At 44.1% G+C, this 18,976-nt stretch overlaps 1 protein-coding gene across 3 annotated transcripts in view; it reads right to left on the bottom strand.

The window, feature by feature from the left end:
- The window catches only part of MON2 (MON2 homolog, regulator of endosome-to-Golgi trafficking), a 409,599-nt gene that overhangs the window by 24,423 nt on the left and 366,200 nt on the right, over positions 1-18,976 (bottom strand). For all 3 annotated transcript variants that reach the window (XM_029615039.1, XM_029615038.1, XM_029615037.1), the window contains 2 exons: positions 10,735-10,858; positions 380-587 (listed from right to left, as the gene is read on the bottom strand). In XM_029615039.1, coding sequence (XP_029470899.1) covers positions 380-587; positions 10,735-10,858 — 332 coding nt within the window. The remainder of the gene's footprint in view (positions 1-379; positions 588-10,734; positions 10,859-18,976) is intronic.

The following is an 18,976-nucleotide window of genomic DNA, read 5'->3' as shown; positions in this document are numbered from 1 at the left end:
CCTGACTCTGTGCTTTCCACCTTGCTGTGCCATATGCCTGGTATAAACTTCCTAAGTCTATGTGCTATACACCTTCTCTGACCATATTCAAAGCCAATTTATAAACTCACCTTTGTGAAACTGCTTTTAAATCCCAAGTACTTCTCTATAAAACACTTTTTACAGATTTTTTTTTGTAGTACATGTTGGCCTTAACTAGATTGTAAGCTCCTTTGAGTAGGGACTGTCTCTTATGTGTGTTTGTGTACGTCTAGTAGCACTTTAAAAATGATAAATAGTAGTAGCAGTAGTAATATTTCTCAATGAGAAAGAGCTCTTGCCTTTTCCATACAATAAAAGCATATTTTTCATTTATATTGCAAAAATACATTGTTCATACCGTGGAAGAGGGCATTTGCCACTTAGTCTTTCATCTTCTATATAACGATTTAGTACATCCTGGGCTCTCTTCAAAAGCACAGTCAGTGCCATACGGGAGATGTAGCCTTCCTGAGGAGTTGTGACTTTATTACTGAAGGAAAACTGGAGTAAGGTTTCAAAGCACATTTTAGAGAATTCCTCTCTCATTCGAATATCTATTTCTGCTTCTGTGAAGGTAAAACACAAGGCTTAATAAAGTAATTCAGAGAAAAGCAGACATTTTAATAATTATTAAACATATTTTAAAAGTTAGCCAGATAAACCCTTTTGAAGTGTATTTAACCACTAAAGAAGTAAAAATATATTTTGACAAAATAACTACCATAAAGTTCATTTTTAGCCTTCTTCAATAGAACAGATGTGCTTATCAGATGGTAAAATGTCTGTGTATGTTGCAGTTTGTGTTTAAGTGTCTCTCCACTCCTGGAGACACTTAAACGTTGGAATGGCTAAACCTAGCGGCAACAAATGTTTTGTGGAGGGACATCCTTAGGGTCACCTGACTTTTCAAAGTTGGCAAGTGATTTGGAGAGGTGTAGAAAATGGGGAATATTTTTACCATTAAGAAATATATAAGATTTACCGTAAGTGTATCTCCCCTTATAACTTTGAAAATAATGGACTCAGCTCTACCAAATTTTGTGTGGAGGTAAGACTTTTCCACTTTTCAAAGCTGGTATGAGATTGGGGGGAGGGGGGAAGCACAGGAAGGGGCAAAGTTGGCACAATTCAAAATGAAATACACGGGGGGGGGGGGGGGGCTGTTGAACAGAGGCTATCTACAATGTCACTTTATTTTCTTGTATTTTTTTGTGGAATGGGTTCATAAAATATAAGATGATAAAAAGGTATTAAGTCATGATTTCTCTTTTGTAGTATGAGTTCAGAATTTTGAATATTTTCTCCTACTGTGCCTACTTACAAAACTTAATTCTGAGTAGTGAATTTATCCTTACTTTAGAGTAGTTTGGCACTTTTGTGGTTAGTCAGCTGCAGTACACATTAAGCAAGTCTCTTTATGTGGGAGAAAATGGATCACAAAATCAAGAATTAATCAGAAATATGCCATGATACAGCTTTCTACTTTGGTTCTTATATAAGAAATAAAATGTTGATCTTTAGCAGTTATGGTCTGTTAACATAGTTTTTGTCTATTTCAAGAATATCAATCAAGAACTTTCAACCGATATATTGAAAATATCTAACATATACATTATTAAAACATTTCTAAAGCAAGACAGATCTAGTTTTCTAAGCTATCGTGGCACAAAGTTTTGAGGGAGTACTGGGAGAAGAAGGTGATTTTACTTGTGAGTCAACAGATTTTGTAAGTAGTGCTTTGATGGTAAATTTTGTAACTTAAGCTTGGGAGAGAAGATTGTGGCATAAATTGATTTTCTGTATGTGATTCTTTAAAAAGAAAAAAAAAAAGGTTAGTTTTCAGTGTGCTTGGACTTAAAAGAGAAAGCTAGGTTAATTTTCAGTGTCTTGTTTTTCTCAACACCCAACCATATTCTTTGATTTATAGACTTTATCCCAATTAAGAGAACAAGCAGGATATTTCTTTTAAATATAATTTTTATTACGTGAGAAGAAACAGAATATACAATAACCAGTAAAATCTCAAAGCAATATGCATACAAGAACAATAAAGCACCTGTACTTAAGTTGTAAACATATCTCTGTTTCATTATTTAAGCCCTCCCTAATCCAGACTCACTCTACAATCACTCCATACATTCCACACGGCACATACATACCAGATCCAAGTAATATATTTCCCAGAGCTAATCCAATGCAGTTATTATTTCCCAGATACCAAAATAGTCTTTTAAGAACATTAATGACCTGTGACCCTGCAAATTTTGACACCTTAATAATTCCAAGGCAGAATAATTATAACAGCTTCTTTCCAAGTCTTATGAGAGGGAATCTCATCATGTCAATTAGACAAGTTCACCTTCTTTGCCAGCACTATGGAAACAATTATAAAATGCTTCCCACCACTGGGCAAAGACACAAAGACGTAGGTTTTAAAAGCCGCAAGTGCATGTGCGCATGTGTCCTGGCACGCACACGCACATGGATGCGCTCTTACAACACGCACGTGACGAAGCGCACGTTATAAAATACGATACCCGCGTGCACATGTGTGGCTGATTTTATATCGGCATGCGCATGTGCGGGTGGGCTGTGACTTGCGCGCGATGGGGGTGATTTAATAAAAAGGTGCCGCGATGCGAATGGCCTTTCCCCAGTTCCCTTCCAGTTTGCTCCAATTGAGCGAACTGGAAGGGAACTTCCCTGACCCCCTACCTACTCTGTTTCTTTTATCCCCTCTCCTCCCCGATGCCTAAAACCCCTCTTCCTATCTTTTTTTTTTTTTATTTTGGAACTTACTTCATCTTACGAGATGAAGTAAGTTCTGCGTGCCAGCCGATATATATACACTTCCCTGGAACAGGACCTAATGGCTGCTGTCTCGGCCGGCTCCTGCCCCCAACTCTGCTCCACCCCTTTTGACCAGTCCGGCACTTCCGCGCGTACTGAGAGATATGCGCACTTGTGACCCCAGACACACTTTGCTTCTACTACTGCTTAGAGTATTTAGTGCTTGCGGCGGGCAAATGACCTGGTCTTGGGGAATCTGCGCATTCACTTTTCTCCCTTGCTCTTGGGGAGCCTGCGCATTAGCCTGACCCACGTTTAAAACAGTGTACTCACAGGTCTGCCTTTCTCGGTCGCGTTGGCTTGGCTCTGGGGCATCTGACTGATGCGGTGGAATAGGGGTGTGGGCTGCTGCCCATTGCTGTGGGCTGCCAGCTGTGTTAGTATAGTGCGAGGGGAACCGGCTGTCACTCTGAAGTAACCCCGCAAGCAGCGACATCACCCTGTCGGTGCCGTGGATTGCTGCTGCTGCCAGTGCCTGCTCAGCAATGAGTCGCAGCTCATTTTCAGGCTGTGGTGTTGTGAACTTGCTGCGGTGCTGATGTGTTCGCAGGGGTCACGCCTTCCAGCGGGAGATGGTCTGGCACATAGCAGCCCATGCGGCTAATGCTGCGTGGTTGTCGCCTGGTCCCAGCTTTGCGCGTCTTGCTCATCTGGGTCCCGGTCTTGGATTTTTTTGCGTTGGTGGCATCATCCGGGGAAGCTGCGAAGTTGTCTGCTGGCTTGATTGGCTTCTTCCTCACTCTTTTGCCCGCTGGAGCATGATCTAGGAGTGTTTGCTGTGGTACAGCCGGACTGGGAGCGATGGAAGAATGAATGGCAGACATGCTGTGTACCAACAATAAATTTGTAAATTGTCCAACGATCAACGATTCATTAGTACTGGGAAAAATATGTTGTATTGAGAAATTACTCATTCAATATGTCAGCTTAAATTTATTAATTCTTAAAAAAACATAATATTTTATGTATTTTTTTTTAAAGAGATTTCTTTTCCTAAACGCTTTGGACCATTCATACCACTCCACGGTTAAGCAAGTTTCTAAGTCTTCACTTGTGTGTCTTCCGCTCGGAGTCATTTTTAATCAGGACTCTGGCTCTGATTTTTAAATCAACACACCATTTTCTTGTTTTTAAGGAAAAGAGGAATTCGTTTCCACATATATTTCTAAAAAAATGTTTTCAGTGGACCGATGATTAAAAATGACTCCGAGTGGACCGGCATGGGAGTGGGACCAGGGGGGGCAGGGCACGGGAGAGCAGGGGGGGAGTGAACGAGCCGCGGAGACAGGGGGGGGGGGGCAAAAAAAAAAACGGGGGCAGGGGGGAAAGGTGGGTCAAAGGAGCGAAAAAGGGGGGGGGGCAGCGGCAGTATGACAAGATGGCCGCCGGGATAGAGCAGGGGGAAATGAAAGAGCTAGGGAGGCAAAAAAAAAAATGGGGGCAGGAGGGAAGGGAGGCCAGAGGTGAGAAAAGGGGGGCCGGGAGAAGCAGGAAGGCTAAAAAGTGTGTGGTGGGGGGGGGGGGGGGGCAGCACGGGGATGAAAAGGAAGGGGCAGGGGCAGGCAAGGTGGCTGCTGGGATGCAGAGGGAAGGAGAAGGGAAAAAGAATTGAGGAAACGAAGAGAGCTGGGGGGGGGGGAGGGGGCCAAAAAGAGGCCAGGGGGGTGAGGAAGCCCGGGAAATCGGGGGAAGGAAGGAGAGGGCGGACAGGGGGCTGGGGCGGGAAAGGACCGCAAAACGGCAGGACTGGGGGGGGGGGCACAAAAAAGAGGGGGGACGGAACGGACTGGTAGGGATAGGAAAGGGGGCGGGGAGGGGCAGGGGACCACATGGCAGCCAAAAAAGGAAAAGAGGGAGGCCAGGCCGATGGAAATAAAAGCAAATACGGCCCTAAGGGAGACCGGAGGGGAGGCCAGAGCGACTTGGGGGGGGGGGGGGGGGCAGCAGGAGAAACAGACCAGGATAAAAACAGGGGGGGGGGGAGGGGGGAAAGAGGGAAGAAACGGACCAGGATAAAACAGGGGGGGGGGGGGGGAAGCAGGGAAAAGAGGAACCTAACAATTTTGGGGGGAAAATAACCAGGGAGCCAACAAAACTAAATTACAGAGAGTGCAGGGCAGATCAACTGCACGGGAGGATAGTAAACTTACCTGATGGCAAGTAGCCGGCAAATGAAGGAGGAGGGGGAAGCACGGCTAGAAAAATTTGCCAGCGGCTCCAAACATACAGGCCTATCCTGTAAAGTGCGGCCGCGTTTACCCTGCTCCTAAGCCACTTTTAACTCACGTTCCGGCCGCGTTAGCCCTTCCTGCGATCCCGAATCCCCTTTAACCTACTCCTACCGCGTCCTAAATTCCCCGGGTAACCCCTTCCGCCCGCGGCATGCATATTGCATGCAAACGAGCGAATTAGCTCGATATTGCATGCAAACGAGCCAATTAGCTATTCCCCTAGCATCCCGTAACCCGCGCCCCGACTAACGCTACCTTTCCCTGCCGTTTTGTCGCGCGTTTAACCTGCAAACTTACCGCCTACCCTGACCCAGGCGGTAGAGGCATGGGTAAGGGTAGGTGGCAAGCTTTCCCCCAGCCCCCGCTCACCTGCCCCGGCCGCGATCGTGGGTGCCGGTCTCCGTGGCAGCCCCAGTCCTCTCCCCTGCTCCCGAAGCAAAAAAAAAAAAAAAAAGCGAAAAAAAAGTTGCAGCCCCCCTCCGATGTCCGGAGGGGGCTGCAAAGTTTTTTTCGCTTTTTTTTTTGGCTTCGGGAGGAGGGGAGAGGACTGGGGCTGCCACGGAGACCGCTTTCCCCATGCAAGTAAGTTGTTTCGCCGCTTGTATTTTCTCCCCCCTCCCGGAGGGCGGGGGGAGAAGAGACAAGCGGCGAAACTGAGCGGCAAAGCCCGAACCCGACCCGGCGAAGCCCGAACCCGACCCGGACCCCCAACCCCAAACCCGGACCCGACAAGCGACGAAACCAAGCGGCGAAACTAAAAAAAAAAGAAAAGCAATTTTTTTTTTTTTTTCAAAATTGACAATTTTGGGTTTTTTCCAAAAGCGACTTACTTTTGGGATCTGTCAAGATCCCAAAAGTAAGTCGCTTTTGGACGCCAGCAAAACTTACTTTTTGCAGCCATCATCAGTAACACGACCTGGCTCCGTAGCTCCTCCCGACAAGATGGCCGCCTGCACGAGGAAAGCGCACAATTGGCCGCTGAAGACGTGGCGTCACAACCCGTGACGCCAAACGTCGTGACGTCACGTCTTCAGCGGCCAATTGTGCGCTTTCCCCGTGCAGGCGGCCATCTTGTCGGGAGGAGCTACGGAGCCAGGTCGTGTTACTGATGATGGCTGCAAAAAGTAAGTTTTGCTGGCGTCCAAAAGCGACTTACTTTTGGGATCTTGACAGATCCCAAAAGTAAGTCGCTTTTGGAAAAAAAACCAAAATTGTCAATTTTGAAGAAAAAAAAAATTGCTTTTCTTTTTTTTTTTGTTTCGCCGCTCAGTTTCGTCGCTTGTCGGGTCCGGGTTTGGGGTTGGGGGTCCGGTTGGGTTGGGTTCGGGCTTCGCCGGGTCGGGTTCGGGCTTTGCCGCTCAGTTTCGCTGCTGTCATCTTCTCCCCTCTCCCGGAGCAGGGCGCGAAAAGCAGCCTTGCTCCGGGAGGAGGGAGAACAGACTGACAGCGGTCAGGCCGGGTCCGGTTGGGGGTTGGGGGTCCGGGTCGGGTTCGGGCTGGGGGAAAGCTTCGCCGCTGTCAGTGTCTCTTCTCCCCTCCTCCCGGAGCAAGGCTGCTTTTCGCGCCCTGCTTCGGGAGGAGGGGAGGGGGACTGGCAGTCCCGACTTCTGGTATCTGTCACTTCCATTTGAAATGACAGATACCAGCGTGGCGTGAAGCCTTAGCCCCGCGCACCCAGGATCCTGTATAGGCGCTCTATCCAGTATCCTGGGTTGCGCGGGCCTAAGGCTTTTTGGACGCGGCTTACATTTACATATAATTAGGCTTCAGGATCGAGCGGTAGGTGAGCTGCACTGTGCGGGCGGTAACCGCGGGTGCCGTAGGCACTAACGCAGCTCTTCCTACCGCTCGGTACTGGATCACCCTGAATGCAGGGGCCCAGGGCTGGATCCTCTGGTCTGCTACTTCCCAGCCGAGCTGGGAGCTGAACCAGGATGTCAGCCTGCTTCCTCTTCACTGGAAGCAGCACATGGAGGTCAGCCTGCTTCTTCGTCACTGGAAGCAGCACATGGAGGTCAGCCTGCTTCTTCTTCACTGGAAGCAGCACATGGAGGTCAGCCTGCTTCTTCTTCACTGGAAGCAGCACATGGAGCTTCTTCTTCACTGGAAGCAGCACGTGTAGGTCAGCCTGCTTCTTCTTCTTCACTGGAAGCAGCACATGGAGGTCAGCCTGCTTCTTCTTCTTCACTGGAAGCAGCACATGGAGGTCAGCCTGCTTCTTCTTCTTCACTGGAAGCAGCACATGGAGGTCAGCATGCTTCTTCTTCACTGGAAGCAGCACGTGTAGGTCAGCCTGCTTCTTCTTCACTAGAGATGGTGCTCTCTTGTCCCCCATCGGCTAATGTGCCACCACTCCCTATCCCTCCCCCTAATGTTCCTGAGCCCTGCGACCCCTTCCTATCTCATAGGCTCCTGGCTAGAATTTAAATCGGCCAAGGCGCCCCATTGGCCACATTCCCCCACCCGGCCAGGGCACCCCATTGGCCATCAGTCCCCCCCCCCCCCCCCCCTGAACTGGCTGCAGCATGCCTGCCCAGTTATGAGGCCCCCTGCCTCGAACGGCTGGGCCTCCTTTAGATGCTTTTATTAACCAGGTAGGATAGGAATTGATAGGAGAATTAAAGCTGTTTATTGATAAAATAATAAGCAGGCTTTGGCCTTATTAAATGGATGAAAGCTTTTCCCACCATAAAGGGCTAATGTCCAGACGGAGTGGTGAAAAAGCACAGTCATGATTAGAAGTAGTGAGGATATCATGTAATTTTAGCCACTTCTGAGTCAAAATAACAAACAATTTCTTCAGCATTCGGAATGAGTTCAGTACAATTACTGGTTGGATCCAAAAACCTCAAAATAACTTCTCTCCAACCAGAACAAACAATCCCTCCTCCTCCCATATAATGATACTTTCTGGACTTGAAATGTTTAACCTCTGTTTAATATGCACATTGTTATACTTTTTCCACAATTGTTAAGAGAGTTACAATTTAAATTTTGTAAACCGTTATGATGGCTTTACCGAATGACGGTATATAAAACTCAACAAATAAATAAAAACTTTTGTCCAGAGAAAAGAGGACCGTAGGCTGATTAAGAGTAGAGTGGGTTTTTTTTTGTTTTTGTTTTGTTTTAAAGAGAAGTAACATTTTTTGCTGCTAAAGTGAGGCGATTATAAGAATACAGGTTTGAAAGATATTCAGAAGGAATGGAAGGACTGAGCTAAGGATTTCAATGTATTATCCTTTTTTGACAGGTACTTGGAACCCAGCACCGAGAATATATAGGTGAGATTACTTTCCTTATGTGTATCACTTGTCCACATTAAATTTTATGTACCATTTATGTACCCAGTTCCTCAGTCTCAAAAGGTTCTCCTGTAATTACTCCCAGTCTGCTTGTGTTTTAACAACTTTTTAGTCTATTTAGTCTTTCGCCTTTCTTTATCTCCTAAATTGGCATTATATTGGCTACCCTCCAGGCATAAGGTAAGGTAGCAGATTTTAATGACAGGTTACCAGTTTTACCAGTAGCATGTCTGCAATGTCATTCTTGAGTCCTTTCAGAATTCTGGGGTGAATACATTAGGTCCTAGCAATTTACACTATTTAGTTTGTTACTTTGCTCTAGCACCTCTTCCAGATTCACTGTGATTTGCTTCAGGTCAAATGTGCACAGTGGGGCCGATTTTAAATTTTACGCGCGTGGGGTACATTTGTGCGCACTACCGCGTGGGGTACATTTGTGCGCACTACCGACGCCAAGTGCTCCGACACAGGCCGCTGTGTCGGAGCACTTGGCCCCACCCCCGGATGGCCGCCATGCCCCCGGACAGCCCCTTTTTCGAAGCCCCGGGACATACGCTCGACGCGCGCAGGGGTAGGTTTTCGGGGGTTACGAGCGTAACCCTTTGAAAATCTACCCCAGTATATTTAATAGACAAATTATGAAGCCCATTTAAAAGCCATTTCACAATTGTTCAGCCCTGTGGCTAAGGTGTTAGTTTGGACAATCCTGAAGTTATAGTTTACTCAAAGTTTATGATGACACAAACATACTGTAATACAGGCAAGACTTTGCTTATTAACTGCAGGCATTAACACTATTTAGGCTTTGACAGTTTTACTTACAGTTTGGTTTAAGCTTAACTCCAGTGTGTTTCTCGGTGCAGGTCAGTTTACACAGTAATCTTCCTCTAACAAACATACATTTAAACTACAGATCTTGTATTATGGTAAAAAGTGTTGTGGCTGGTCTTGACCTGGGGCCTACTCAATTTGGGCTGGTGTGCCATACTGTTATTTGTATTGCAGGGGCTTCCAAATCTGACAACTTGTCATAGAATAGTATGAATATTCAAATAGGACTGAACATGAAGAACATACAGGCCGATTCAGTAAAAGTCATGAGAGAGTGGGTGAGCGCCCGCTCTGCTGTGCGCGCGATTCAGGGGGGAAAAAGATGCAAATTAGGGCCCGTGGTAAAAAGAGGCGCTAGGGACTCCTTTTTGACAGCAGTGGCGGCTGTCAGCGGGTTTGACAGCCAACGCTCAATTTTTCCGGCGTTGGTTCTCGAGCCCACTGACAGCCACAGGGTCGGAAAACGGACACTGGCTAAATTGAGCATCCGTCTTCCGACCCGCCGGCTGATTTTAAAAAATTGTTTTTTTAATTTTTGATTTTTTTTAAAGTTTTGGGGCACCGACTTAATATCGCTATAATATTAAGTTGGAGGGTGTACAGAAAAGCAGTTTTTTCTGCTTTTCTGACCATTTTCCCGGTGCTGGCTTGCGTTAATTTCTGAAAGTAAAATGTGCGGCTTGGTTGCACATTTTACTTTCTGTATCGCATGGGAATAACTAATAGGGCCATCAACATGCATTTGCATGTTGCGGGCACCATTAGTTTCGGGGGGACGCGCTATTACCCCTTACTGTATAAGGGGTAAAGCTAGCGCATCAAAAACGCAGTCCAAAGGAGCGCACTGTACTGTATCGGCCCGATTGAGAGCAAAACTCACACTTCTACTTTCAGGATCCCATATTCTCTCTTAGCTTCTGTGCCTCCCAAATGCTAAGAATGTTTTCCTGACTTCCCAGTGTGCCTTTTGAATCCCCTGAGGACCAATTACAATTCTCAGAGAAAGAACTATGTGCCAAGCTATCAACAATCCATGCCTGTGTTTCTCTGAGCCATTCTGTGGCTGCGTATTCAGAATACCATCCCTGAACCAAGCAGTTTCCGGTTCAAGGCTGGCTGACTCATATTTTGCCCTGATATAAGGCCAGGTTGATGTCTCCTGTTTGATGTGGTTGATTGTGGTCTGGTGTACTAGAGACAACATAATTGATCCTGAGATTAGGGGAAGGGGATTTTGGGAATGGAAGGAAAACAACTATTGCTAATTTGGTAGTCCCTACCAGTCACATACTGATGTTGATTGATAGTCTCACAGAAAATGTTCCTCAAGCCCTTAGAGCCAATGAGAGTACCTGCTCCTTCTTGGACATGCCATTTGGGAAGGAAGGGGGGGGGGGGGGCAGAGGGCAAGGAGATGGTTTATTTTAAAAAATGTTCCTTTATAAGAATCTTTACTTGTTTTTTTCATCTACTCCTTTATTTTTCCTTTAACATACCTGTAAACGAAGAGGACTGAGAATGTATTGAGCCTTTATTAAGCATTGCCATTATGTGGCCCACAAATTCTTGTGGAATAAAATTGGCATATGGAAGAATCTCTGCGCTGATGAGCTGTACAACCTACACAAGAAAAAAAAATATTTTTCATGACTACTTTCTAAAAGAAGGTATATACAGTATAAGGTATACTTTTTTGTTGGACTAACAATACATTTCAAGAACTAATACTCTCTCTTCTTTAGGTTAGAACTCAAATGAACAAAGCATGACATTACCAGGAAATATAATGTGGTTGTCATAAGTAAATCATTAAAGGCATTCCAGTGATGGCACGAAGCGTTATGGAAAGAAGCAGCTTTAAAAACTCAGCTCTTCCTATATCCCCCTTCAGGTTCAAAGGGAGAACTCTTTTTGATATTATATATGGTGGCTGTTCTTCAAATTTGAGGATTAGGTAGTATGGAAGTAAGATACCTCTACTATAACTATGATCACAATAGCACAGGGTTTTTAAAATTTGAATTTCAAAAATAATACATTTGAAAAATTAATATAAATCATGAGCTTCTGCAGTAGTCACATGGCAAATTACCAAACCAGAATTAAATACATAGGTTGCAACTAGTCCATATTATGGAGAGAAGGCAAGAACACAAAAAAGAAAAAAAAGTAAAGAAAATCAGTAGTAATTGGGTCACAACAGATTCTCTATTCCATTCAATGCAATTAGTATTTACCACCACCTTATAGAATGGAACCCAAATTTCTCTTTAGCTTTTAAGTATCAGATTCAGGAAGGGTTTGTGTCAATTGAAATTTCCTCTCAGTGTTATGTGACCTAGCAATGTGAGGAAATAACGAGCTGTTAAGCACTCTTGGGCCTGGAGAGTCTGCGCCAGGGGTGCGAGAGTGTGAGCCCGATCCTGAGGGAGGAAGGCTTTTGCCTGAACAGTGTCCAGGTCGGCCCTTATGAAGGATAGGGTTTGGAATGGAACTAGCTTGGACTTGGGATAGTTGACCAGAAACCCCAGGGACAGCAGAGTATGGAGAGTCAGACGCAAGGAGGCCAGTGCATCCTTCTGAGTTGGAACCCTTATCAACCAATTGTCGAGATAAGGGTAGACATGGACCCCTTGACCCCTAAGGTAGACTGAGACTACTACGAGATACTTGGTAAAGACTCACGGAGCGGTCGTTAGGCCGAATGGCAGTACTCGGTACTGGAAGTGACGGGGGCCAACCAGGAACCGAAGGAATTTGCGATGAGAAGGAGTGACCGAGATGATGTGTGTATGCAACTTGGAGATCCAGAGAGCAAAGCCAATCTCCTCTTTGCAGAAGAGGTAGTAGAGAGCCCAAGGTTACCATCCTGAACTTCTCCTTTTGGAGATACTTGTTTAAGGCTTGAAGATCCAAGACTGGACGAAAGCCACCTGACTTTTTTGGGATGAGGAAGTACCGGGAATAGAACCCCTGACCCTGTTGGGAGAGGGGCACTGGTTCTATTGCCTGGGATTTGAGGAGGGATGAGATTTCCTCCTCTAGAAGAGGGGAGTGGTCGGATGATCCCCATGTCAGCCGAGGTGGAGAGTCCTCCAATACTGTCAAAAAGTTGAGGTGGTAACCTTGGGTCACTACAGCAAGTACCCATTGATCTGTGGTGATTGTGTGCCATATGCTGGTGAAGTGGCACAACCGACCACCGACGGGTACTGACAGCAGAGGTGGTTGACATATGTAGACCTCTATCATATCCCCCCTCAGCCGTCTGTTCTCCAAGCTGGATAGCCTAACCTCTTTAGCCTTTCCTCTTAGGGGAGCTGTTCAATCCCCTTTATTATTTTGGTTGCCCTTCTCTGTACTTTCTCTAGTGAAACTATTATCTTTCTTGAGATGCGGTGACCAGAACTGCACACAGTATTCATGGTGCGGTCTCACCATGGAATGATACAGAATTATCCCATGAGAGATGGCCTAGTTTCATACCTACACATGAAGGTAGAGAGCAGGAAATATTAGACAGTCCAAACACTTTTAAATTGATGCAAAAGTTCTTTGTTTAATTTTTACTCTTTCCAAGCGGCAACTCCAAAAGCTCTAGTGAAATACAGTGGTTTTCAACCAGGTTCCCCGACACGGACCGTGTTTCGCTAAGAGCTGCGTCGGGAGGGACTGAGAACAGTGTATAATTTCAATCACTACAAAGAGATAAAATTTATACATTAGCAAACTGAGGACTGTACAGGGGATTAGGGATTCTAGTCATTTGATTACATTACTTCAAGATATCCCTACTATCCCTACTGGTTGTTTTTTGGTTACTCTAGATGTTGTCTCTTTGTATTCAAATATCCCTCAGGATGAAGCATTGATCGTTATTGAGGAAACTTTGAACCTCCATGCAGCTCCCACTCGTATATACACTTCTTTTTTACTCACATTAACACAGATTGCACTTACGAAGAATTATTTCCAATTTGATACCTTTTTTTCAACAAATTAAAGGTACTGCTATGGGGGCCACCATGGCCCCCAGCCTGGCAAACCTTTACGTGAATAAATTTGAGGAGTTGTTTGTATATCCATCATTATGGTCTCCTTTCATTTATTTATGGAAACATTACATTGATGATGTTCTATTGATTTGGACGGGCACCGATGTTCAGTTCTATTGTTTTTTGGATTGGCTAAATTCATGTAACACAAATTTGCAATTTAATAGCAATATTAGTTTGGATGCTATAGCTTTTCTGGACATAACGATTACTATTTCCTCAGGTCAAATTTTCACTTCAATTTTCAGGAAACCTACGGACCGTAATACCCTGCTTAAATTTGACAGTCATCACCCCGCACATCTTAGAAAGAATATGCCCACTGGACAATTATTACGTCTTCGATGGCTCTGCTCTTCGCGAACAGAGTTCGTCGAACAAGCTAAGCAGATGATTTCACGGTTCCAAGAGAGAGGGTACCCCCGTAAGATTTTACGAAAAGCTTTTAAGCGTGCGCTCTATGTTAACCGTGATTTATTATTCTTACCACAATCCCGGTCGTCGGATGGTTACATTAACTGCGTTTTACCCTTTTCCACCCACACTCAGGACCTTACAAATATCATTAAACGTCATTGGCACATACTGTCTTTACATGGCTGCTTTAATTTTCCTCTAAGATTTTCTTTTCGACGAGGCCGTAACCTGAAGGATATGTTGGTACATTCGCAATTCACTAGCTTGGTACCCTGTAATTCTCCTAACACTGGTTTCAACCCATGTGGACATTGTTCGGTTTGTCCCCATACTATTTCTGGTAACACCTTTTTACATCTTGTCACTCACCAGCTATATGATCTGAAGTTTGCAGCTACATGCTCTTCGCGGGGGGTCGTCTATGTGGTGATGTGCCCTTGTCCCAAGTTATATGTTGGTAAAACCATAAGATCTATTTGTACCAGGATTATTGAACACCGATCAAATATACACACCAATCGAGAAATGGCTCCTTTGGTTTCCCACTGGTCCTCTCATGGGCATTCTGAATTAGATCTAAAATTTTTCATTATTGACATCATTTCTCCCCCCTCACGAGGAGGGAATTTTGCTGAGATTTTGACACGTAGGGAACAGAAGTGGATCTTTCGATTGAACTGCTTAGCCCCTATGGGACTAAACAATGAAATCGAATGGTTTCGCTTTCTCTGACTGTAGGCATACCTTCTTGATTGGTTGACGTCATCGGCGTTGCTGCTCACCGATTGGCTTCCTGGTTCGTGCCATTTTACAGCTCTTTAAATAAACGGTTCTGTAAGCGGTGCTCGTGCTCCTTTAACCTGATATTGGACCTGAGTTAAGGTTTGTGCCCCGGCTTCTAGAGAGTTAACTTTGCCCTTGTACAGTCCTCAGTTTGCTAATGTATAAATTTTATCTCTTTGTAGTGGTTGAAATTATACACTGTACTCAGTCCCTCCCGAAGCAGCTCTTAGCTGCTTCGGGAGGGACTGAGTACAGTGCTCTAGTGAAATACTACTGTATTTCACTAGAGCTTTTGGAGTTGCCGCTTGGAAAGAGTAAAAATTAAACAAAGAACTTTTGCATCAATTTAAAAGTGTTTGGACTGTCTAATATTTCCTGCTCTCTACCTTCATGTGTGGTTAATATTTGGAGAGCAGTGTATCTCCTTTTCCTGTCTAGTTTCATACCTAGACAACTTCCCAATACGGAAGGATTATGTTCCCCCCTTTTGTTCAGGTAGAACATGACTATTTGTCTGTAGGAGGACAATTTTGTTGGTCACATGATCTGACAGCCTTTAGAGCATTCATTACTGCCCTAAGTTCTTAGGAAATTGATGTGGTAGCATTTTTCCTGAAATGGCCAAGGACTCAGAGTGTGAGTCACCAGTCAAGGGTTAAGTCATCTATTGTCAAACCAATATGGTACAGAGAAATTTAAAAGGGTAAACCCTGGGCTATGTTGGCATGGATGACCCACCAAGATAGGGAGTCTCTGAGCTGTCCCATGACACAGGTGTGAGCCTCTAGTTGTTGAATGGCTTGATTCTACCAATATTTTGGGGTCCACTGGACTTGTCTCATATGATATGCCAACCTCATGGCATGAACTGTTGAGGCCACATTGCCTAATTTCCTCAACTTGTCTCAAGCTGATGTTTGCTGACTCTCACCTCATTATCCTGGATATTAATTTGGTGATTCTGTTGGCAGGGAACAAAGCTTTCACTTGAGTCATGTCTAGCAGAGCCCCAATTAACTTTAATTGAGGTGATGGGTTCAAATTGTATTTGAGATCATTTATGATGACCCCTAACAATTCTAACACTCAGATTGTAATGTATATAGATTTGTCTATCCCTGCCTGAGAGGTGCTCTTGACTCATCCATGTAGGGAAATACATAAATCCCCAGTTAATTAGATATATTGAAACTAGTGCTAGGCATTTTATGAAACATGAAGGGCCGATGACAGGACAAAGCACAGAATGTGGTGCTGAAGATGCCATTTCTCTCCTACAAATCTGAGACAGCCAATGCCAACAACTCTTTAGGGCATTTAGGTACCTAAGGGAAGCAAAAAAAAGTGCCCTGTGCTGACCTACCTCCATATCAAAAGGGAATGGCCTTCGCCATTTTCTGTACAAAGGCTGAAAATGATAGAGCTTCTGGAGAAGACCTACTTTTAGTTTACAGAGGAGAATGTTTCGGAGGGAGGTCTGGAGATTGTGCCTGTTCATCATCAGAACTAAAAAACCCATAAGGCAAATCTCATACTCTGATATAATAAGTGCATCAGAAGTCTGAGGTGACATTCTTAAACTCAGACTGTTGTGGCTTCAGGGCTGTTGCGGTTTCCCTCTTAGAGGCTGAAGGACTATGGCTCAATGCACACAGTACCAAATTCAAGTAACAGCATTGTGACTTTGATGTTGGCACCGAACTGCTTGATACCTTGCCAAAGATCCCAAATCCTGATTCTACTGGCATCACAGTTGAAGACTTTGTGCTTGAAGCCAACACATCTACACACTTCAGGTGCCAAGAGAGGACCTCAAGGAACCTCCTTGTCCAACAGCACCTCAAATGCTGCAGATGTCGAAACTGAAGGAGACCCAGTAGGGAAGGGTACCCAAGGGAGAAGAGCTGATGACTGTGGCATTGACATTTGGAGACTGTAATGGTTCACTGTATGATAAGCTAAGTTCACCTCTGGATGTGGCTGCTTGGGAATAGACAATGCAACTGTCACCATCTCCTTGCTCTTGATCTCAAGCACCAATGGAGGATTACATAATTTTACAGGTACCTTCTCATGATGCTCAATGTTGTGTCTTCTCAAGGCCAAACACAATGTCACAGAATCCTTTTAAAGCATCAAGTGGGCAGAGCAGGAATACGCTCTGCTCTTGAACCTCTTCTTAGGTCTTGGCTCCAAGAACACTGATCCCTCAATCCTGAAGAACTGCCAGTGGCTGGCATGGTTCCTGAGTCCTTTGATGTGAATGCCTTTGGAGCCAAAGAAGTTGCATTTGGCTTTGGAGTCAAGCCAAAGATGTCCTAAAGTTTCAACTGCTGGAACATGATGGCGCTAGGGAACATCTTTGAGCAAATACTGCATTTAGGGACATTATGTTCAAAGCTCAACACTCTATGCAATCCATTATTCAGTCCTGGACATCTTCCAGTTGCACGATGGACACCACTTTGTGTTGCTGGCTTTTTTCTCTGACATTGTGAGGAAAACAGCCACAGCAAAATCAAAAGACAAAATTGTAGCGGGATAAAGGATAACCAAAATCACTGAATGGACTGTACTAGCTTAAGACAAAATAAAAAGCCTGGGGCCCCAGCACTGAAGATGAAAAACAACGAAAATGTATTAATTGCCAAAATACCTGTTCTAAGACAATAAGAGGGCCAAAGAAAAGGAAGAAAGCCTCTATTACTATCTCTCTATCATGAAATTTTGAATTCTGTTTTAACAGTATCCCTTAAGGATAACCTCAATCCAAACCATGTGCTTCTGAATGACTGCTTGCTATCTTCAGTAAATGGGTGTATAAAAGATGTCCTATCTCCTTTTTAATTGTTAGTGCCAGTAGCCAGGGTCCACCCCTGTTAAGGTGAAGCCCATTCTCTCAAAATAGTTTAGCTTATTCCTTTGGCACAGGCTCCCCCTTCCCCAAAATGTTCTTCTATTTCTAATAAATCTAAAGCCCTCCTCCCTGCATCATTGTCTCAATCTCACTTTAAGCCTCTGAAGCTCGAGTACTGGTTCTACTGGCATCACAGTAGAGGAACCTGTGCTTGATGCTAACACATCTACACACATGAATTGTCAAGAGAAGATCACAAGGATCCTCCTGTCTAATATTTATTTATTTATTTATTTATTTTTAATTTTTATATACCGAAGTTCTTGTGGGAATTACAAATCACTCCGGTTTACATAAAACGATGAACTGCCCAACAGCGGATGGGGGCTTTACATAGAACTGTAGAACATAAGGAACAATAAACCGGATGTCAATTTAACATAGTAATAATAAATATAATATAATATAATATGTACATACAATTTAACTATTTAACGTAGTAGAGATGACCTGTCAAATCTACCATATAGATACAATAAGAGTAATATAGTGAACTTATGGATTCAAAAATTGATTGAGCAGTTGTGGAGTCCTGATAGTAGGAATTGGTGAGATGTCGATAATTTAGGGATACTATTATTTAGGATACTATTATTTAGGAATACTATTTACTATTATATATATAATATATATATATATAATATATATATATATATATATATAATATATAATACTATATATATATATATATAGATATATATAATACTATATATATATATATATATATATATCATATAATATAATATAATATATATATAATACTATTTAGGATACTATTATTTAGGAATATTTGCGCTAGATCTCAGCCAGCCTCTGGGGTCCTGTGCATGGAACTGGAAGCATTTCTGAGAATGGTACCCTGGAGGTTCTGTATTGCAAATTCCTACCTAAAAGCCTAAATTAGGTTTCCAGAGCCTCACTCCTGCATCTTCCTATGTCACTGATACCCACCCATGTATCATCACAACAGTAGGGTCCTCCCCAGCACGTTCTAAAATTCTGTTTAAGTGAGGTCCTCGACTTTCACACCAGGCAGGCAGTTACCAAGCAATCCTCATGCCCACCAGCTATCCAGTCATCTACATTTCAAATGATCGTTTTGACAATAATAACAGTAATCCTATCCCTTCCCATCTGGGCACGCATCCCTGGCAACACATCCTCGATGCAAAAGGACGTGGAGGGCAGGTCCTAGACATATGGTTAATTTTCTGCCACTCCAAGGTGATGTCTCCTTCCTGGCGACCTTGCTTCTCCTAAACAGCCTAGTGTCTGCCAGAGTAGAAGTTGCTATTTCCCTAAAGGTCTCCTCTATACCTTTCAGACTGCCTCAACTTCTCCAGTTCTGTTACTCTATCCTCCAAAGATTGGACTCATTCTCTGAAAACTAGGAACAATTTGCATTGGGTGCAAATATATGACTTCTCTCCAGCAGGCAGAAAATCACACATATGGCACTCAGTGCAAATGTCCAGATAGCCCCCCATCTTATTGCTTGATTGCTGTCTGTATTGCTTTCGAGTTTTATGTGTTTGTGTATTATTTATAAATGGACTCTATTTCACA

This window comes from Rhinatrema bivittatum, chromosome 9 (assembly GCF_901001135.1).
Source record: "Rhinatrema bivittatum chromosome 9, aRhiBiv1.1, whole genome shotgun sequence".
NCBI classification, from domain to species: Eukaryota; Metazoa; Chordata; class Amphibia; order Gymnophiona; family Rhinatrematidae; genus Rhinatrema; species Rhinatrema bivittatum.
The sequence above is the reverse complement of the archived record's forward strand: the minus strand, read 5'-3'. Positions and strand labels throughout refer to the sequence as shown.